Here is a 23912-nt window from a genome sequence, read left to right on the forward strand (position 1 = left end):
CACTCAAACGCAGTCTCAAGCGTGAACCTACAGTCCCCCGCACTCGTGCATTCATGAATCGTTCGCGTCCGGAAGTCTCTATCCCCGATTCCAGAAGTCTAGGTCCATGCCTTAATTAAATCAATTAGCTCTACAGTTCCAGTAGGACAACTCTCGAAAAAAATCGGCATATTATTAATACTCAATAACAATACTAACTCTTCTCTTTATTTTATTTTTTTTATTTATTTTCGGTCTCATGCGTTATTTTCTTGTGATGACCTTTTTGAGCTCATACATCCAAGAAGAGCAACATTGCTGCCAACAATGATTCTTCTCTGCCATCGTCAGGTTTTAGAACAATGGATATGTATTCTCATACTCGATGGTATCAGATAAGTAGGAACGATCAACAAACTGCAAGTAGTATATTACACATTTCTTGTTTTGAAGTATAAAATATTCGTATTAAAATATTATTTACAGGCTCCACACATATCTCAACACACACAAATACACAAATGCTTGACAGGTGACTGGGCCAAGTGCATTCACTCGTAGGATCGATGATCGCCTCGATTCTACGAAACCAGTGCACAAGTAAACTGACATAAGCTAATCTCATCTGGTGAATGCATGTAACCTGGAAACCCCAGACACGACAGGACGAGACGGACAGACTGGACTCGACGGGGCCTAGTTCAGAGTTTTTGAGCATTGTTCAATGCACGGTTATTGACCTAAAAAAAGAAACATTCGGCATGTTATTTTTCCTTTTATTACTGTATCTTGAGTTGGGTTCATACTGATATTCACTAGCACAGTCAGTAGCATATTCTCCCATATACATTCACATCCAAAACGTACAAACGCCCCTAACTTTCGCGATAACACAAACCTGGTCGAAAACGCGAACTTACATTACAATTTCAATCATCCACACACATCTACGCTCGCAATTTCGCCAACATTAAAACACCCCTTTACTTATAAGATTTTATGGTCACCGCAACATATTTATTTCATGGACTTGTTGACTTTTCTCGGTGAAAATGAAAACTCCAAATTTTCCCATTACCACACGTAACGTTTCGGCTTACTGCTCTTCGGTCATCGTCGGACGCCTACAAACATTTATTTAGCATTAACGTTAACATCAATTTGTTCACAAAAAATTACAAAGCTAGCATTCACAAATTAAACACAATTTACAATTAACTCACATAAACTTATATCACGCATCTCCATTCACTCTCGTTCACTCTCCACCGCTAGGCGGGCGATCACTCTTCGACTGTCTGCGTTCCTCGCTATTCAAACACTGTCGAAGCTTGGTGACCAGACCGTCGTATGTTGTGCAGAACGTTCCACATTCTCTTTGTAGGTTCACCGTTTTTTCCTCGCCGAGAATTTTGATGTGAAACATCTCTGCAGTTAGTCTGCTCTCCTGGTTTTCGATTCGTTCCAGTATCCGGGTGTTGTCGAAATCGAAGATGTGTCCTTCTTGCAATGTGTGTTGGGCTAAACCAGTTCTCGCATCTTTTTTCTTCGCGTCGTTCTTGTGTTCCGCTACTCTCGTTTCCAGCCTTCTCCCCGTTTGTCCTACATACGTTTTGCCATCGCCTGTTCCACACGGAATCGAATACACCACGTTCTTCTGTTTCCCTGGTGGGATCGGGTCTTTCAGTTTGGAGAAAATTCTGTTTTTTATTTTATCTTTTGGCTTGAAAGCAAGTTTTGTATCGTGTTTTCTCAGAATTTTCTCTAGTTTTTCACTGAGTCCCGCGACGTATGGCACAGCTACATATGCCATTTCAGCAGTCGCATCTTTATTATGCTGTAGGCCATTATAGTGTTTATGGACCCGATCTTTCAGAATTTTGCGAACAAACCAGTAGGGGTAATGGTTTATTCGCAATATCTTTTTGGCTGTTTCGATTGCCGCTGGTCGGTTTTTACAGTCGGAGAGCTTAACTGCTCGATCTACGAGTGCAATTGCCGTGTTGCATTTATGCGAATAGGGACTCTCTGAATTGAAATCCAGATATCTACCATCCGCTTGTTTGGGTAGCCAAACTCTTTCGATGCGATCATGGTTTCTGGTTAGCATCATGTCAAGAAATCTCAATTTCCCGTTGTCCTCCTCTTCAATGGTGAACTGGAGTTTACTGTGGAAATTATTGAACGAGTCTAAGATTTCTTGAATGTGCTCCCTTTTGCCCACACAGAAGCAATCGTCTACGTACCGACGGTACATCATTAGAGGTATTTGTTTTCTCTCTAATGATGCTATGCACTTCTGTTCCAATCGCTCCATCACCACATTCGCAATAACTGGTGAGAGTGGAGAGCCCATAGGGACGCCGAAAGTTTGTGCATATATTACACCCCGATGTACGAAACACGTCGATTCCAACACAAGCTTAACCGCCTCCATGAAACTGTGTTGATCGATGCTTGTGTGTTTCTCCACCTCTTCCCATCTCTCGTTCAAGCAGTCCAGGGCAAAATCAACAGGCACGTTCGTGTATAACGACGTCACATCCAGAGAGAAAAGAACTACATCTTCGGTGATCTGTGTTCCTGTTATTTGATCAGCGAACTCAAAACTATTTTTAATGTGGTACTCAGTTTTTCCTACTATATTTCCAATCACTCCAGATAGGAATTGGGCCACATTGTACGTTGCTGCTCCAATCGTCGAAACCACCGGGCGGAGAGGTCTGTCCTGTTTGTGTATTTTTGGCAAACCATAGACTCTTGGTGGATTACAACTGGATATTTTTATCTTCCGGTGTGTGCGCGCGTCGATGTACTTGCTATCGCGCCACCCATCCACCAATACACCGATTTTCTTCAGAACTTTCGATGTGGGGTCCGATTTCAGTTGTTTGTACGTGCTTTCATCACTCAGAAGGTCCTCCATTTTCTGTTCGTACTCCTCAGATGCAATGATGACGGTTTTGTTTCCCTTGTCCGCTTTGGTGATAACCAGATTGGGGTTTTCCGCCAAGAATTTCTTACTCCTGCATATGTCCTTGCTTATCCATTCATTTTCGCAGTGTCTAGGTTGTTTTTTGAAATTCATGTAATTTATCATGGCAGTGGAAACCTCTGTTCTGATTTCATCTGCGTTTTCTTTACGTTTCACCGTTTTTTCCAATTCCGAAATCATTTCAACGTAGGGGATGTGGTTGTTATTCTGAACATTGAAATTCGGACCCAGTTTCAACGTTCTCTCCAGAAAATCCGGGATTTGTGTATTGGTGGTGTTTTCTATACACTGTCCACCGCGAGTGAGAGTCGCAATTCTCCTGTTTTTCAGTGTCTCGATCTTACGTGTCTCTCTCGTTTTACAGGAGTTATGTACCACCACAGTCTTGTTCTCCACCATTTTCTTCACCCGCTGGACGTCGGCTTGTTGATAGATAAGTTCCATTCGGTTGGAATAGAACATTTTGGTTCTCTTCAACTCAGAACGCTAGCTGAGTTGAAGAGAACCAAAATGTTCTATTCCAACCGAATGGAACTTATCTATCAACAAGCCGACGTCCAGCGGGTGAAGAAAATGGTGGAGAACAAGACTGTGGTGGTACATAACTCCTGTAAAACGAGAGAGACACGTAAGATCGAGACACTGAAAAACAGGAGAATTGCGACTCTCACTCGCGGTGGACAGTGGATAGAAAACACCACCAATACACAAATCCCGGATTTTCTGGAGAGAACGTTGAAACTGGGTCCGAATTTCAATGTTCAGAATAACAACCACATCCCCTACGTTGAAATGATTTCGGAATTGGAAAAAACGGTGAAACGTAAAGAAAACGCAGATGAAATCAGAACAGAGGTTTCCACTGCCATGATAAATTACATGAATTTCAAAAAACAACCTAGACACTGCGAAAATGAATGGATAAGCAAGGACATATGCAGGAGTAAGAAATTCTTGGCGGAAAACCCCAATCTGGTTATCACCAAAGCGGACAAGGGAAACAAAACCGTCATCATTGCATCTGAGGAGTACGAACAGAAAATGGAGGACCTTCTGAGTGATGAAAGCACGTACAAACAACTGAAATCGGACCCCACATCGAAAGTTCTGAAGAAAATCGGTGTATTGGTGGATGGGTGGCGCGATAGCAAGTACATCGACGCGCGCACACACCGGAAGATAAAAATATCCAGTTGTAATCCACCAAGAGTCTATGGTTTGCCAAAAATACACAAACAGGACAGACCTCTCCGCCCGGTGGTTTCGACGATTGGAGCAGCAACGTACAATGTGGCCCAATTCCTATCTGGAGTGATTGGAAATATAGTAGGAAAAACTGAGTACCACATTAAAAATAGTTTTGAGTTCGCTGATCAAATAACAGGAACACAGATCACCGAAGATGTAGTTCTTTTCTCTCTGGATGTGACGTCGTTATACACGAACGTGCCTGTTGATTTTGCCCTGGACTGCTTGAACGAGAGATGGGAAGAGGTGGAGAAACACACAAGCATCGATCAACACAGTTTCATGGAGGCGGTTAAGCTTGTGTTGGAATCGACGTGTTTCGTACATCGGGGTGTAATATATGCACAAACTTTCGGCGTCCCTATGGGCTCTCCACTCTCACCAGTTATTGCGAATGTGGTGATGGAGCGATTGGAACAGAAGTGCATAGCATCATTAGAGAGAAAACAAATACCTCTAATGATGTACCGTCGGTACGTAGACGATTGCTTCTGTGTGGGCAAAAGGGAGCACATTCAAGAAATCTTAGACTCGTTCAATAATTTCCACAGTAAACTCCAGTTCACCATTGAAGAGGAGGACAACGGGAAATTGAGATTTCTTGACATGATGCTAACCAGAAACCATGATCGCATCGAAAGAGTTTGGCTACCCAAACAAGCGGATGGTAGATATCTGGATTTCAATTCAGAGAGTCCCTATTCGCATAAATGCAACACGGCAATTGCACTCGTAGATCGAGCAGTTAAGCTCTCCGACTGTAAAAACCGACCAGCGGCAATCGAAACAGCCAAAAAGATATTGCGAATAAACCATTACCCCTACTGGTTTGTTCGCAAAATTCTGAAAGATCGGGTCCATAAACACTATAATGGCCTACAGCATAATAAAGATGCGACTGCTGAAATGGCATATGTAGCTGTGCCATACGTCGCGGGACTCAGTGAAAAACTAGAGAAAATTCTGAGAAAACACGATACAAAACTTGCTTTCAAGCCAAAAGATAAAATAAAAAACATAATTTTCTCCAAACTGAAAGACCCGATCCCACCAGGGAAACAGAAGAACGTGGTGTATTCGATTCCGTGTGGAACAGGCGATGGTAAAACGTATGTAGGACAAACGGGGAGAAGGCTGGAAACGAGAGTAGCGGAACACAAGAACGACGCGAAGAAAAAAGATGCGAGAACTGGTTTAGCCCAACACACATTGCAAGAAGGACACATCTTCGATTTCGACAACACCCGGATACTGGAACGAATCGAAAACCAGGAGAGCAGACTAACTGCAGAGATGTTTCACATCAAAATTCTCGGCGAGGAAAAAACGGTGAACCTACAAAGAGAATGTGGAACGTTCTGCACAACATACGACGGTCTGGTCACCAAGCTTCGACAGTGTTTGAATAGCGAGGAACGCAGACAGTCGAAGAGTGATCGCCCGCCTAGCGGTGGAGAGTGAACGAGAGTGAATGGAGATGCGTGATATAAGTTTATGTGAGTTAATTGTAAATTGTGTTTAATTTGTGAATGCTAGCTTTGTAATTTTTTGTGAACAAATTGATGTTAACGTTAATGCTAAATAAATGTTTGTAGGCGTCCGACGATGGCTGAAGAGCAGTAAGCCGAAACGTTACGTGTGGTAATGGGAAAATTTGGAGTTTTCATTTTCACCGAGAAAAGTCAACAAGTCCATGAAATACCCCTTTACTTAAGTGAACTTTTCAGCACCTATAACTTTACAACCGCGGTCTCAAGCATTAACCCATCACTCGCGCGATCATAGACCGGCTACGTTCGGAATTCTCTACTCTCGATCAGCCTAGACTCATGCCTTCAGATGGACCGATCGGGAATGATGCTCATATTCACTAGACAACACGTTTCTCTACCATACACTGAAAATTAATTATTAGATTCACGGTCCGCGCGCGATCGTTCGAGAATACACGTGAATGTGCGAATGGCAACACGGATCTAAAACCGGATTTATGCACGCAAAGTTGGAGACACGCTGGCATTCATATGCTCGAGCCTTTAGCGATCACACTATTACACAATTAGTAAACGCCCACGCTAACCCAGACAGATATGCACTCCTGGACTCGAACGCTAAAAACCACACCTTCCACGCATACACCACCCAGGACTGAACATTAGATTCATACATACAAAGCAACAAGTAATAATTTCAGGTATTCGTCTGGCAACCGGGGGAAGTATATCTCAAACGCAGAACTTATCATTTCAATGATGGCCTTGGATCTGCGTTGCCTGTGTTCAAGGCACCATAGCTTTGTCCGTCAGGTCAAGGATGTATGAAACCCGCTAGCCACCACCCTCGGCCCTAGCTGCCCATAAAGGGATAAAAAAAGTAGTCAAAATTGCATTAGAAAGAAATTCAAAGTATCGAAACGTACATGATTCAAAATATGTACTTGTAAAACGTATTTTAAGAACTATGAGTTTTTTTTAATTCAAGCCAAGACCATTACCCTGAAACATCTCTTTTAGTAATTTTGTTTGCGATAAAAAACAGCACCCAGTGCACTATGGTCCCAAAGCTGTATTTAGGAAGACAAAACTGTTTGCGCCTAAACCGTTGGTTTTAGATATATAGTATCTTCGGCAAACTTTCTTAGAACTTTCTTTCCGATTTTTTTATATTAGTTGAATTAGGGTGGTCTTTGTGGTTAGGGTGTTAAAAGTATCAACTTCTTAGATATGTAAAATTCAGCTATATAATGTTCAACAAAGTTATAAATCAATCAAATTGAAGCAACTTTTCTGAAGAAACTATGTGGTTATCTCTAATGGTTCATGTGCTATGATTTTTGCAATATTTAAGGTAGGGTGGCTCTTTAAAAATTGGTTTTCTATTAATATCTTTTTATGTGTTAATTTCTCGCTAATACTTTGTTCTAGAGGTTTTTAGAACTTTTGTAAATACACATTTTTGCCGAAGCAATAAAGTTTCTATCTCTTTTGTTTGCATAGTTACAGGCGATTTTCAAAACAAACATGTTTTTTTCAAAGCTATATATCTTCCAACATTGCAAATGGATTTTCAATCTTTTAGTTTCATTTGAAAGATCGAAACTTTTGTAGTTTTTGGTGAAAAAACTGCGAGAGCGTTATTTCTGTAAAATAAATAATAAATTTTTGAAAATGGTGTATTTTTCAACAAAAATCGTTCATAACTTTTCAAATAGACGAGATATTAACTTTATTACTTCAGCAAAAATCTTCGCCATGCAAAGTTCTAAAAGTGCTGCAAACAAAGTATTTACGATAAATCGATGTATGAAGTGACAAATGAAAAATAGTGTTTTTAAGAGGTCACGTTTTCATCGCTCAATCTCTTATGGTAAAATCAACTGAGAAATAGTCATTGAGTGTGATAATACCGAATGGCATGGCAATTCTATTGGATTTGTAAACGTTTTTGAAAGAACAATCTACCGTACATCTAAATAGTACAGTGGATTTACAGTAGAGCTGCAAACTATCTTTAATCCTAAATCGGTCAACAAAAGTTATCTATGCTCACTTAAGTAAATCCTTTTTGGTTTGGACTAGTGCTCAAAACGAGTGTTAGAAAGAAAATGTTTTAGTTCACGTCTTGTTATCTTAAAATAAAATCTTGAAACGAGTTTGTTATTCATAGCAGCGGAAATTATTGTATGCTTTTCCAACATTTATGCAATGTTTGAAAGTATAAATTAATTATCGACTATAATGACGGCTGTGGGTAAATTAAGGAAAGATTCTCAATTTTTTTGTTACTTCAAAATAAATAAAAGTAAGAGGTCTGAAAATCGCTAACCGTGAACTGGTAAAATAACTCATAAAGCATAATTCCCTAGCATCTATATAATGCATGATGACGGTACTTGCTTTATTGGCCCCGTAATAGATAACTTTTATTTAGAGTTTACTATAGTACGCTATTAACACTATTGTGAATTCACGCTAACCTGTAGTTGTACGGTAAATTGTTGTGTTTTCAAACAGTGTCACATATTCAATAGATTCTCATTATAACACACATTGACTATTTCTCAGTTGATTTTACCATAAGAGATTGAGCGATGAAAACGTGACCTCTTAAAATCACTATTTTTCATTTGTCACTTCATACATTGATTTATCGTAAATACTTTATTTGCAACACTTTTAGAACTTTGCATGGCGAAGATTTTTGCTAAAGAAACAAAGTTATTATCTCGTCTATTTGAAAAGTTATGAACGATTTTTGATGCAAAATACACCAACTTCAAAAATAATTATTTATTTTACAGAAATAGTTACAGAAAAAGTTTTTTCACCAAAAACTACAAAAGTTTCGATCATTCAAATGAAACTAAAAGATTGAAAATCGATTTGCAATGTTGGAAGATATATAGCTTTGAAAAAAAAACCATATTTGCTTTGAAAATCGCCTGTAACTATGCAAACAAAAGAGATAGAAACTTTATTGCTTCGGCAAAAATGTGTATTTACAAAAGTTCTAAAAACCTCTAGAACAAAGTATTAGCGAGAAATTAACATATAAAAAGATATTAATGGAAAACCAATTTTTAAAGAGCCACCCTACCTTAAATATTGCAAAAATCATACCACATGAACCATTAGAGATAGCCACATAGTTTCTTCAGAAAAGTTGCTTCAATTTGATTGATTTATAGCTTTGTTGAACATTATGTAGCTGAATTTTACATATCTAAGAAGTTGATACTTTGAACACCCTAACCACAAGGACCACCCTAATTCAACTAATATTAAAAAAATTGGCAAGAAAGTTTGCCGAAGATACTATATATCTAAAACCAACGGTTTAGGCGCAAACAGTTTTGTCTTCCTAAATACAGCTTTGGGACCATAGTGCAGTGGTTGAATAAGAAAACAAATCAACATAGGCCGTATGCACTTGTGGCAAACGTAGTAAACCATCCGTGACCAAAGTGTATTTAGTCGATGTTAATGAACTTCGTGTGTACAGATGATGTGTGGAAAATTTGCGAATCGTGCGTCTTCAGGTTGCCGGTAGAACACTTGTTTTATTTTTCCGATCGCTGCTATTGGTTTTTACCTGCCCTGCTTGCTCATTGTAGTGGCAGCACCGCAGCGAAATGTAGAAGAAGAAATATGAAGAGTGCTAACATCTGCGACCGTTAGGGTCAATTTTCGTGAGTTATATTTTCAAATTAACCAACAATACTGTGGCGGTAGCGCTAGTCTTCTGCTACACTCTAGATTTACTGTACGTGAAGCATCAAACGGTGACGACGTTACATCAAACCGGCGGGTTCGATTTGTCCACGTGTCGGAATCATCAGCAAATTAACCAGATTGTCGACGGATTGACATTCGAAGGGACGCGGCCGGGATTTTGATTAAAGGCCTACGGCAAGCAAATCCGGGAGCGGCATAGAACAAATCAGATATTATTTCGTAGGTGAGTCAAATTTACTACAAATTAGTGTGACGAACCTAACAGAGATGCTTTTAGAGCAGATTGATCCCACGCCAAGTATCGCACACACCGTCCGTCCAAATTGCAGCTAACGTCCAGACGAGGAGAGGAAGACCCATCTGGTGGCATCTTTCCGTATCGATTCGTGTCGGAACTGATCGAAGCTTAATCATCCGGCGACGATACACTGAACAAAAGACCTTCCTACAGGAAGTAAATAATGTGCAGGAGAAAATCGAGCGGAATATTGATTGCTGCGTTTCCCAATGTTTTTTTTTTGTTCACAGCACAATTCCATCAACTATTGAACGGCGCTGACGGATTGACAGGAGGAATCGTCGGTCATATAATCTATCGGACTTCAACACGACGGTTGCAAGGCGTTGTCAACAGAGCGCACGAGTGCGCGTCGGTAGCCGGACGGACGCAAGCCGCACAAATTAACGGCGAGAAGATTAGCCAGGAGGTGTGTGTATGTAAATGTGTTTAGTGCCCGCATCGGCGATGAAGTTAATTCGTCGTACAGATTAGGCCTAGACATGTACAGCGGCACCGAGTCAACGTCCATCACGAACGGGAGAAGACGACGATGTTGGGTGCACCCAGAAGAGAAAAACCGTGAGTAAGAAAAAAGTGCGATAGAATGAGAAGGAAGAAAATAGCTAGGGCGAGAGTAGGACAGTGATGCTTTCGTATGTAGGAAATAAAGGTGGCACATTTTATTGTATACTTTGTGGCGTTCAATTTGTTAGCCGGCCGACCGAAGAATTTATATTCCGCAGAGGTCGTTTCACAACAAGCATTAAACCGGGCGGACGGATGGGCTCTTAGACTCAGCCCGTATCGCTTTCAAGTGGAGTATTTAAAAGCATTTTAAGAGAGCGTGTCTGGTGTCCCGGTATGACGAAAGACGCAGAGGCATGGGTGAAGTCCTGCTCAATTTGCGCAACAAATGGAAGACCTGAAAAGCCAACTCCCATGAACCGTATTTTCGCTCCAGAAACAGTTTGGGAGACTATAGGTTTAGATTTTAATGGACCCTACTCTATGTTTGGAGGTATCTCGATTTTGGTCATTGTGGACTATCGCTCTAGATACATCATAGCTAAACCAGTAAGATCTACGAGTTTCGAACACACCCGAAAGATTTTGGAGGAAGTTTTCGAGAAGGAAGGCTGTCCAAAAAATATGAAATCAGACAATGGTCCCCCTTTTAACGGGGATGAGTACAAAAGGTACTGTCTTGAGCGCGGAATCAATGTTACATTTTCTACGCCGTTGTATCCTCAACAGAATGGTTTAGAAGAGAACTGCATGAAGTTGGCGAACAAGGCAATGAGTGCTGCAAGTTGAACAACCTACGAAGAAGAGTTAAATGCAGCGGTTCAAGCGTATAACGCCGCTAACCATTCCGTCACAGGGATACCGCCAGAGGAAGTAATGACGGGTCGGAAAATTAAACATGGGCTTCCTCTAATATGTCGTGAAAAGGCGTCCTTAGACGATAACCTGTTTAACACAAGAGACCTTAAATCGAAAAGTGAAGCTAAGAAGCGCGAAGATGCTAAACGGGGCGCTCGTCAATGTCGCATTATACCAGGAGACATGGCTATTGTAGAATGCCTACCTCGGGCGAAAGCAGAATCACGTTTCGATCCACGCGAGTATACGGTAGCGGAAGAACGAAATGGGATGCTAGTTTTGAGCGATGAAAACGGGCAGATCTTAAAAAGGCACGTCTCACAGATCAAGAAAGTTTATGATTGGAGGCAGCCCGGAGAACATATCCTGTAGACAGTAATACTGATCCGGTAACCATATCCCCAAAATCTCAGGCAGAAATTCCGCAATCTGATTGTTTTGAGCGTCCAGTTCGACACGGAAACGCTCGCAATCGCATAGCAACTAAATTACTAGTCGTATTTCTGAAATCGATTAGTTAAAATTTGGTACAACTAAACGATTGTTGATTTTTCTAAACTGTCATTTTTGTTTTAGCATCAAAACGAAAATTGGCAGAAACAACTAATTTTCTAGTTGAAAAAAAATATGCTGTCAGTCAGTCAACACTCAAACTCTTCAATTCCAACGCATATATTTAGTTGGATCAACTGAAGTCATTGTTGATTCAAATCGGCTTTGAATTGAAATTCAAAGTAATTTCAGTTGATTCAACTATGTGAATGATACATTTAGTTAGATCAACTAGAGTAATTGTTGAAACAAAAAACCTGTTTATTTAAATTCAAAGCAACTTTAGTTGTTTCAACAGTGTAATTAATAAATTTAGCTGGATCAACTAAAACCATTTCTGCTTGTGGATTGAAATTTAGAGTGACTTTAGTTGATTCAAATAAAATTATATTACCTCAACTAAAATTATTTCTGGCTGACACGCACACACCCGCATGCGAATACATATCTACGTTCGCACACGGGAGTGTGTGTAGTGTAGATTTTTGATTTTGGAGTATTTCTCAAGAAAATCAAATTCGCAAATCGTATACTATAATACTATTGTAATATTACCGTTATGTGAGTTACATTTTTATAAATACAACAATATGTTCACCGGTATCACTGGTATTCGATCGTTATTGCATGACCAAAGCTCTGGATTATGAAGACTGTGTAGTACAATAATGAAGTGTTATTTCTTCGAAGATACTTGATGATACCAAACCTTTGCTGCTTCCGTTCGTATGTTCGTTTTTCATCTATTAAAAATATATAAATCATTATTACAACAAAGACGACAGGCAATACAAAGGGTCTTAAAACGGAAAAACTATTCAAATTAAAATCCTTGACTTGATATACAGTTTTGTATTTATAGATTTTCGCAACCAATAAAAAAATTACAAACTAAACAGAGGTGGCTACATATATGTGGGTGTGTAGTCTAGCTTATTGGGATATTGCGGACGTCATGGGTGATTGACGAGCGTTCGCCGATGATTTCGAACAATGTTTGCCTTATGTTGGATCTGGTATAGTATTGCTAGGATGCCCTGCTTTCACGCAGGATGTCAATGTAAAAAGTTGGGTTGAATATAGAAGACAAGCCTATTTTGGTAATACATTTACATAATTGTATTGTGTTGAGATATTTTACGTCTGAAACGTATACACATACATGGTGACGACGACCAGTCTAAACACTAAATTGAATGCCACATACCTAGGCTTGTTGATTGCCGTTTGACTATTCTATCTCCAAAACTAATTGTCTTCAAAGCTACGAAGCAATGGTAAAAGCTATCGAAGTAAGGCACTCTCGTATTTGGAGATGACCAAATACGAGAGTGCCTTGTCAGTTGTGACGAAAACCGAAAACAGTATTCCGATGAACAGCATCAGATTCATTACTGCAACATGACCAAACCAAGCTAGATACGGACCATGGCGTAGACCATGCAAAACACTTCGTCACCGACCGTAGCAGGTGTCGTGTGACCTTACACGATCATGGCCAATACCACTATGGTAGTGTATTGTTGTGTTACACCAGAAATCTTCCACTGGGGGTTTATTTTTCGTTTCAGTAATCCGATCATGTTGTAGTCCTCCAAAAAGCACCAGCTATCGTAAAGGTACTCACAAATTTATCTCAACCGGATCTTCCACAACGAACAAACTGTAACAGTCCGGATGGAAAATTTTATGGTTACAGATGTGGGTTCACTATATTATACTGATATACCGTGTTGGTGGTAGAAACTGTTGTTTCTGTACCGCCGAGTTGTAAGTAATCGAACACAAATTGAAGATAAAAGGCTTGTGATCAGAGCTGATGCAACAATCAAGTGCTCTTAACAGCATTTTGTAACCAAGGCAAAGAACTAGAATTAAAACAAAACCATATAACACAACGATTTAAATGATGACTAGAATTAAAATTATAATACCGAAGATTTGAAAACGAAATTTGTTCCTAAAATTAATCAAAATATTTGGAACTGTCAGAAGTTTTAAGCGACCCATGTAGCAGATGGTGGGCAACTATATCGTTAATGCTGTTTACATTCAGATGGCGCTAACAATTTTAATTTGTTTGCGTGGATGTTGTTGGTTCGAATCAAAGCTCGTCGAATGTAAACAAAAGGTTTGTTACACGGAAGTTGCTCCGGAGCAAACAGAGTGACTTACGTGTACTGGAACAAACCTATTAGGTTTGTTCCAGTACACGGAAGTCACTCTGCTGCGTTTGCTAATTTAAAAAAAATATAACGTACTTTTAGTAGTCTTAAAACTATTTGTTTGATTTGATCTGAAAAATTAAGAAATATTGGTTACAATATAGTTGCACCTTCCTTATAAAGGGTTAAATTGACTAACCTTTGAACAATTCTCTGTGAAATGATGCTTTAGTCGCCTTATAAATTTTAAATGAAATAAAAATAAATTTTAAGATAGAGCAACATTTCAATTGCTAATTGTAAATATAAATATACATCGATACTACAATGAAGAGTACATTGACCGATAAACGATCGAAGACGTTAGATGAAGAATGTGGAGAACCCATGCAGCATTTTCGACTGTTGTTGCACTATACACAGCCAATATGGAGAGAAAGATGGAAACATTTGACACTTTTGAGTGTATTAGTATTATACTTGCAAAATTAAGCATGGCGACCGGGGCCCTTGAAGTAAACATCAACATCCGAACGAGCATCCTGATTCTTTAGTGCACGATGAAAAGTGAGAAAAAGCCGAGCTTCACTTCGGATCTATCGGTTAGAACACTTATGGACTTTTTTTACCTCGAAAAAAACCGATTAAATTAACTATGACCGAACCGAAACAAAACATGGCAACAGAAGGGGCCACTATGTCAACTGTTTTCCTTTTCCTCATATCCTCTTGTTTTTTCGGCTTCATCATAGAAAAATGACAACTCCACTCACATACAGAAAAAAATGTGTACACCTGTATACATCTTGATACACAGCGCATCAATTTCGCTCATCATGGGCCCCTTTGGTTCGAATCAAAACTCGTCGAAATGTCAATTGACAACCCGTATAAATCAATACCATTCCAGAAAGCTTTGAAACCAATTCTAAACGGTTCATACAATACTAGCCATATTGTGAATACTATTGATATATTCCATCATTATAATTTTACAATTAAACAGCATGCTCATTTTAGATACCATTTCCAATATTTTTCATGTATCTTATATTGAATATTTGTATACTAGGTTGCACTTTTGTGCTAGCGGTTAATACTGCTGGTGGTCTTTATTATTTCTATATCTGCTCCATAAACCTGTAGTTTAACATGATCAAAAATTCTCGTCTTGCAATATTAGGGCGATAGCTCAATTGGATAAAGCGTCAATCCAATTAGTGTCAACGAAGTTTTCTTCAGAAGATGGCGTGTAACAAAATAAAACTTCATAAATCAATAGAATTGAAATATGAAAAAAGGAAGAGATTTTTGTCTCCACCTAATATTTTATGCATCGCTAACTGTAAAATATGCATAAACTGTAAACTGTTCTTGAATGGTATGTTGTTAAAATGTAAATGGAAAAAGCGTATAACAACCCGTTGTTTATATGGTCGAGTATGAAAAAACGATAATGGTTATGTTCGATTTTATATCAGGCAATGGCTAATCTATTGTTGAACAAACCATATTGAAAATGGTTTTTAAACGTTTGATGCAATGGTTGGCATATGGTACACATTTATGCGGTAATAGGTTCATCCAGAGCGTTCATTTGGGTTTTCATTTTACTAGCGTTGCCAATTATATTTTGATTCCAGCACCGCATGTGGCTACGCCACATCGCTTTTTACGCATACTGTCGTACGGCTTACTCAAACATAGATGTTTGAGTAAGCCGCACAAAGAAGTATTTGATTGAAAAATCTGGCCAAAGCTAAATAAATATTTGTTTACAGCAGAAATTATTATTCAACTAAAATTGTACATAGCATCAAAGATTTAGTATAATTTGTAAGTTTATATTCATATACAAATGCAACAAAAGCTTTTTGGCCAATAAAAATACCCTTTTCTATTATGTTAAAAATGTATTTTCACATATTGTATTTCCAAAGCTTTGGTGTACAGCAATTTTTATTATTGAGGATTTCGGTTGATAGCAAGATTTGCTTGCTTCCGACGGCGAGTCGGCAGCCATCTCACCCGGTGGATACTCAGCGGCTTTTTGATGCTTCGGTTCCTAGGCCTCGGTTATGTGGCTAAGCCGCATCGTACTCGTACACCTTATACAGAGGTTTCGGAAGGGGGGATTGCCTATATACATGGGACAATTATGCGTAGAACGGCAGTCCAGCTCTCTGTTGAACTCCGACGATTTCGCCACCTGGGCGCCAGTTTGACGCTGCACGCAGAACTTTATTTAGTCATCGATACCATACTTTTCTATCTGCCTCTCGTTTCTTCTGCTGTAAATTTTATTCATTAGACATATTCGGTATATCCACTCATTGAATGCTTACTTGAAGTATATGCTAGAAAATGCATAAAAATCACAGCTGAATAAAAGAGACGGGAATAGAAAATATGCTAACTCTGCATATTTTTATTTCTCAGTGTACGAAATGAACCATAGGTTTGTTCCAGTACCAGGAGAAACTGGAAGTACTCCGGAGAAAAACTTTCCTGTACTCTATTCTTCTCTTTTTCCTTTTTGTGGTAGCAACCCGGAATAAAAAGGAGCAAGTATGTTTTGCTCCTGTTTACTCCAGAGTGACTTACGTGTACTGGAACAAACCTATTAGGTAAAATTATAATGATGGAATATATCAATAGTATTCACAATATGGCTAGTATTGTATGAACCGTTTAGAATTGGTTTCAAAGCTTTCTGGAATGGTATTGATTTATACGGGTTGTCAATTGACATTTCGACGAGTTTTGATTCGAACCAAAGGGGCCCATAATGAGCGAAATTGATGCGCTGTGTATCAAGATGTATACAGGTGTACACATTTTTTTCTGTATGTGAGTGGAGTTGTCATTTTTCTATGATGAAGCCGAAAAAACAAGAGGATATGAGGAAAAGGAAAACAGTTGACATAGTGGCCCCTTCTGTTGCCATGTTTTGTTTCGGTTCGGTCATAGTTAATTTAATCGGTTTTTTTCGAGGTAAAAAAAGTCCATAAGTGTTCTAACCGATAGATCCGAAGTGAAGCTCGGCTTTTTCTCACTTTTCATCGTGCGCTAAAGAATCAGGATGCTCGTTCGGATGTTGATGTTTACTTCAAGGGCCCCGGCCGCCATGCTTAATTTTGCAAATATAATACTAATACACTCAAAAGTGTCAAATGTTTCCATCTTTCTCTCCATATTGGCTGTGTATAGTGCAACAACAGTCGAAAATGCTGCATGGGTTCTCCACATTCTTCATCTAACGTCTTCGATCGTTTATCGGTCAATGTACTCTTCATTGTAGTATCGATGTATATTTATATTTACAATTAGCAATTGAAATGTTGCTCTATCTTAAAATTTATTTTTATTTCATTTAAAATTTATAAGGCGACTAAAGCATCATTTCACAGAGAATTGTTCAAAGGTTAGTCAATTTAACCCTTTATAAGGAAGGTGCAACTATATTGTAACCAATATTTCTTAATTTTTCAGATCAAATCAAACAAATAGTTTTAAGACTACTAAAAGTACGTTATATTTTTTTTAAATTAGCAAACGCAGAGTCACTTTTCTAGAACATTTTGTGTGTTAAACGGACATTTTTCAAGGTAAGAGAAAAAACCCGAGGATATATATATATATATATATATATATATATATATATATATATATATATATATATATATATATATATATATATATATATATATATATATATATATATATATATATATATATATATATATATATATATATATATATATATATATATATATATATATATATATATATATATATATATATATATATATATATATATATATATATATATTGGAAGATACGTTTGTTGGAATCGCCTATCCATGGATTTACTTGTAAACTATAAAGCAAAACGTTTGGTTGTTGGGTACTGCTGCTTCGAAATGTTTTCGTTCATCTAAGGCAGTGCTTATGTTGTCATCAATGTTTTAATGTATCTAAAGCACTGTATTTGCACCGTCGTTTGATGGTCTCCAAACTAGTGGTAATTATATTCACACGGTTGTTTTTACGCTCCTAAGGCAGTGCTATTGCCACCACGATTAATGAATATTTAGCAAAAAATATGTTCGTATTTTAAACCATGTAAATTTTTACGGACCTGTAAAGGGTTAATGCGTATTATCTGTTCCTGTTGTGAATCGAATGTATTTCTTTGCAGGTCCAAAATTTTTGATTTTCTTCTTATGTTTGTATAATTGTATAACCGCGATTGCTTCGTAGTACATTTATGTATCAGGTTAATGAAATATCTATCCAAAGTAAATAACAGCCTTTAAGCTAAATCGAAGAAGGTAATAAAGCTTTTAAAACTAAAAAGTGATATTAGTAAAATTTGAAAGAATTCTAGTTAAACTAGAAGTGAAATTTCGCTCACTGTTCCTGTGGTCATCGCAGATGTGGCAAGATTTATTATTTAAAAACAGTTAATTCGTTGTTAATAATTCATCATATTGGAAGCAAATACTTTCCAAATAAAGTTTTAGCTCTTTGATGTACTTTCCTCTATAATATTTGCTATCAGTTTTGTTTTTATTGGAAGCAGATATTCTAGAAAATATCAGATACTGAAACTTTAACACGCTATCTTCACCATTACTAGAGCGTCTTTTAGAAATTCAACTAAGAATAGATTATTTATATGAATACAAATATTGAAGCATTGTACAAAGAACTGAAAGGCGAGTTTAATCTCTTGTTTGATGTTTTGGGATATCTTCTGATTTTGAATATTCATTGTGGTCAGGGTGGAAGAGTAACGGGACGATTATTTTTTGTTCATGATACGTGTAAAGCATAATTGGGCTTCACTCTATTTAATTTTCAAGCACAGCGAGAATGCTCTATATACATAAGCTCCTATAACTTTGATTGTAAACTGAATTTATGTATTTCTATTACTCGAAAATAGAATTGACTACTTGCACTCGTGATTGATAATAGTATTGATTCAGAATAACAATCTCTTGCAATTGGTAGAATTTTTCATATATCATCATAAAAGTATTTGATGAAATGTGTATAGCACTGTTTGGTTACTATCATGTTAAACTGCGTGGATACCCCTGCTTTGACAGTTTCGATCTAAGAAATTGCACTTACTTTAAACACTGGCTACTAAAATTATGAACTGATATTTAATATCACATCGTTTTATATTTTTCTAAAAACAAATACCTCAAACCACACACCAGTAACACAAATTTATTTTGAAAAAAAAATGTTTCTCTGACTTTAACAAAGAACTACTATTTTCAGCGCTGGTTTTGGTTAAAACTCCGTCAGAGGGACTTGTTTTTCGACGTGCTGGATCTTTTTGAACAACGCAATCAAAATCAGCCTCCAAATTCTCAATTTTAACTGAATACATTGTTCTTAGAACAAATTTCGCTATTGGTTTTTATCTTGTTCGTCCTGGATTCCACGCAACTTAATTTTTCTCTTAAAATCAAGAATCATTTTTAGAAAACTATGAATTGAATAACAAATAAATTATTTGATATTTTTTCAGTATTCTTGTTAATTTCATCTTTTCGAAAACAGAAACAGGAATTAGCCGCAGGGCTTTTTTCTACTTTTTCCGGATTGATCAAACAAATATCCAAACTCACCTCTGAAATACAGCTGTTTATATTAAAAGAAAGATCTGTTTGAATCACTTAAATGTTATACGTCTATTGAATTCAATTTAATTCGGGGAAGTAATTTCCACATTTTTACTTTCAAAAGACAAATATTGTGAGCTAGCTGAAGTGTCGTTTTCAACTAATACATTCGTTGAGTGTGCATTGAAATTTTTGTTTTCTCTTTTGCTGTCTTTATTCGCAGACAACTGACAGCTATCAGAAACAACAATATTTTTTAGCAAATTAGTAATTGAAATATCAACAAACACGTCCGTTGTATCAGCTATTTTTGGTTAAATCAGCTAAAACGAAAATCAACAATTGCAATATTGTAATTTTGCGATTGACGGGTTCTCCGTGGAGTAAAAAGGAAACCTGGTTATTTGGAGAACTATGTAAGAGTTGTAAACCAAAATAAATAGAATATAACACGCCTTTTATATTACTTAATTACTACAAAGTTAGATGAACATTTCAATTAAGAATAGTTGATACCTAGGTTCTCCTTTTTTTGAAGGGTGTGGATGTTCAATGTAATCAGACAACTCGGTTAGTTACACCCCTTACATTTCGCTGCATTATCTCACTATATAGGGTTTGTATGCCTATAATGGACCCATTGCGTATTATGGACCCCCTGACGCTTTTTTGTCAATTATTCCTCATTAATCACTGTTTTTAACGTATACTGTTGTTTACAGGACAGCTTTAAGACTTAGACAGAAATTAGCATGTGTTTTTTCACCATAATTCATTTCAAAATTGATATTTGCACTCAATTTCAATCCAGTGCAGCATGACATAGGGTTTGGAAGTAATTGTTTTACTACTATAAAAAGAATACTTCGCTCTGATGTAAATAAACTACGCATGAAAAAGATATTGTTTTACTGGTTAATACCTAACACTAACACAATCTTTTGCGATGTAGATCTAACAAACTAAGATAATTTAAAATTTATATTGAAATTCTGGGGGTCCATTATGGGAACAAGTCAAACTAGGTATCTGCGCATTATGGACCCCTGACACATTAATATAACTAGAAACTTGTAATATCAACTAATAGAAATAAAAAGAGTTATCAACATTCTGAGGATTCAGTATGAGATTGATTGAAACCATCGAATTGAAAATTTTGCAGCTTCTCAGTATTGGATCAACAAAAATTATGGTTTCTACACCAATAAATAGATAAAAACTAATAACAGTAGGTACAAATTCATGAAGGCTGCTATGCAAAAGTTCATTCGAGCGACTAGAACCATGTTCTGTCAAAAAAGCGTGCAGGCAATTTGATGTATCACGCTCTACTGTAAGGTATCGCAGAGTATATGGAAAAACTGGCCTGAAGGAACAAGAAAATGTCCACGCTTTCCACCATGAAGAAAATAAAATAGTGACATGGATAGCCCGAAAAGATTACCTAATAACCACGAAATATTAAATTCTGGAGTAATACTACTACGAAGAACTAAGCATTGTCAATACTATCTACCTTGTCTGGGTACCCGGACATTGCGGTATTACTGGAAATGAATGGGCTGACGAACTGGCCAGGGCAGGTTCAGCGATTGACTTCGTTGGTCCTGAGCCCGCGCTGCCAATTTCGACAAGTTGGATAAGGGAAAAAATACGGTCCTGGGCTTCGTCCGAGCACCGAAATTATTGGAGAAATCTACAAACGTGTCGCCAAACAAAGGCGTTTCTAGAACAACCATGCCCAGTGGTTTCGAAAAATCTCTTACATTTTTCGAAGCTCCACTGCGGCATGCTGACCAGGGCTTTAACCGGCCACTGCAAACTCAATTATCACATGGCAACTATTCAGCGCGCTGAGTCTTTTTCATGTGATCTTTGTGAATCCGACTACGGAACCTCATATCATCTGATATGCAACTGTCCAGCAGTAGCGCAATTGCGATTTCGAGTCTTCAGCCGTCCTTATATAGACGAAACCATGTTTGGTCGACTGAAACTCAGAGACATACTAAAGTTTCTTATCCAATGTGGTAAAGAGCTTTAGGATTATTCGCAGGCAAGTTGAACTACTTGTGAGTTTAACTTACCTGTTGTTTATTTTTGTTTTGTGCTGTTATTTTTCCCTCCCTTCCAATTCTACTTCCCCACACCTCCTTGTCCTTTCCTTCCGCTCAGGTAATGATGAAAACACACGGCAAGGCACAAATCCCCGACTACGTCCGGGGAACGTGCCATTTGAGCCAATATATTCTGATTCCTGATTCCTGAAGATAATTTAAAATTTATATTGAAATTCTGGGGGTCCATTATGGGAACAAGTCAAACTAGGTATCTGCGCATTATGGACCCCTGACACATTAATATAACTAGAAACTTGTAATATCAACTAATAGAAATAAAAAGAGTTATCAACATTCTGAGGATTCAGTATGAGATTGATTGAAACCATCGAATTGAAAATTTTGCAGCTTCTCAGTATTGGATCAACAAAAATTATGGTTTCTACACCAATAAATAGATAAAAACTAATAACAGTAGGTACAAATTCATGAAGGCTGCTATGCAAAAGTTCATTCGAGCGACTAGAACCATGTTCTGTCAAAAAAGCGTGCAGGCAATTTGATGTATCATGCTCTACTGTAAGGTATCGCAGAGTATATGGAAAAACTGGCCTGAAGGAACAAGAAAATGTCCACGCTTTCCACCATAGAAGAAAATAAAATAGTGACATGGATAGCCCGAAAAGATTACCTAATAACCACGAAATATTAAATTCTGGAGTAATACTTTAGCAAGTTCGTCGTGCACAGGTTTGCAGAATGATTGCAACTTATTCACTAATATCCTTCTATTGAAAAGTAATATAATAAATATATTGATTTAGAAGAAAGGTAGTGCTAAACGTTCAAGAAGCTTTACTAAAATTTGATTATACGGAATACTAAAATAAATACTGTAAAATGAAGCATTGATTACTGTTTCGAATAACTCGAAATCGAAATCAACGAGCTGTAATTAATTTCATTTTTAAAATAAGAGAATATAATTCGAAATCTTGCATACATTGCATATATTCAGGCAATTTCATGTCCATTATTGTTACGTTCCAAAATAAAACAAAACTAAAGATACAAAGTACTTTTATCGAACTTTTTCAGGAAAATGGTAGAAATTAAATAGTTAGGGATTAAATCATGTAAATCATGGGCCCTGTCAGCTAAAATACTTACGGTTTCTTCAAAACGCTTCAGATATAGCTATACATGAACGTAGAAGCAATTGTATGAACTGATCAAAATGATGCACGAAGTTGTGTCGTTTTTAATTTGTATTTGGTATCTTTAAATATTATTAAATAACAATATTCGTTGCCTTTAGACGCTGAACATGTTTAGAGCCGACTCGTTAATATTGCAAATGCTTTACTCCACTGTATTGTTGATGGATTGTCATAATTCGACCACCAATCAATTCAGACAATTGTCAATTACAATTTTCGCAAACTTGTGTAGTACTTTCTATAATGCAGACCTCATCACTTTACTCATAAGCGTCATAAAATCACATTGCTTGATATAAAAGTCATGTTTGCCTTTGAAATCAGCATCAGATCAATTATAAATTTAATTCATTAGTCAAAGGTTTCAAGTGCCATTGAAATATTTAATGAAAGGAAAGAATAACAAAATTTTGTTATTTTTCATACTTTATATTTTTCTTAAATTGCTGTGCTAAAATAACTCTTGATATTACCAGAAAACTGAAAAAATACAATTTTATGTATTAATTGTTGGATATGCGTATAATGGACCCGGGTCCATAATGCGCATATTGGACCCTGGGTCCATAATAGGAAAACGGGTCCATTATAGGGATATGAATACCAGTTCGAAATATCGAATTTTACTAAAGGAATCAAGTTGAAATGCTTTAAATTTGCATTATATTGTTTGAAAGACTTGGTATCATCAATAGATAGAATATTCCATTAAAAGTACAACTGGATTTCTCCAAATTCTTTGAAATTGTTAGCACCGTCTACTGCGGGGTCCATTACTAGCACATTAACCCTATACAAATCGTGACTGCACCACCGAACCATAGAACTCTAGCAATCTTGCAACTTACCTGCCGGTTACCCGCCAAACCAGCACGAGCTCACGCGATCACGCAGTGTCTCGTCCTTTTTCTTGTGACTGGTTCCTTGGCAGCGAATGCGGCACAATTAACCCGATCACTTCACTCATAAACGTGGAGTTTAGTCAAGATTTGATAAAGAGATTTCTCGCCGTACTCTTGTCTTGTGTCGGAACGGCCGGTACGTAAAGGAGACCGTCGTCGCAGATCCTGAGGTAAATTCCGTCTATTAATCGCCAAGGACGAGGCGGTCTGCGGTAGATGGTGTTCAGGAAGTCCTCGACTTGCTCG

The 23912-nt window shown here is 37.5% G+C and overlaps 2 protein-coding genes across 2 annotated transcripts; one reads left to right on the forward strand and one right to left on the reverse strand.

Moving 5' to 3' along the window:
* Positions 1 to 711: 711 nt before the first annotated feature.
* On the reverse strand, positions 712 to 3436 carry LOC131695604 (uncharacterized). The gene is made up of 2 exons (XM_058984138.1): positions 1300 to 3436; positions 712 to 719 (listed from the first exon to the last, which is right to left on the reverse strand). The coding sequence occupies exons 1-2, from the start codon at positions 3434 to 3436 to the stop codon at positions 712 to 714; spliced, it is 2145 nt and encodes a 714-aa protein (XP_058840121.1).
* A 48-nt stretch (positions 3437 to 3484) lies between these two features.
* On the forward strand, positions 3485 to 10319 carry LOC131695616 (uncharacterized). Its single transcript, XM_058984149.1, has 3 exons — positions 3485 to 5621; positions 9985 to 10163; positions 10224 to 10319. Exons 1-3 carry the CDS (start codon positions 3485 to 3487, stop codon positions 10317 to 10319), a joined length of 2412 nt encoding a protein of 803 aa, XP_058840132.1.
* Positions 10320 to 23912: the final 13593 nt, after the last annotated feature.

Source organism: Topomyia yanbarensis, chromosome 1 (assembly GCF_030247195.1).
Source record: "Topomyia yanbarensis strain Yona2022 chromosome 1, ASM3024719v1, whole genome shotgun sequence".
NCBI lineage: Eukaryota > Metazoa > Arthropoda > Insecta > Diptera > Culicidae > Topomyia > Topomyia yanbarensis.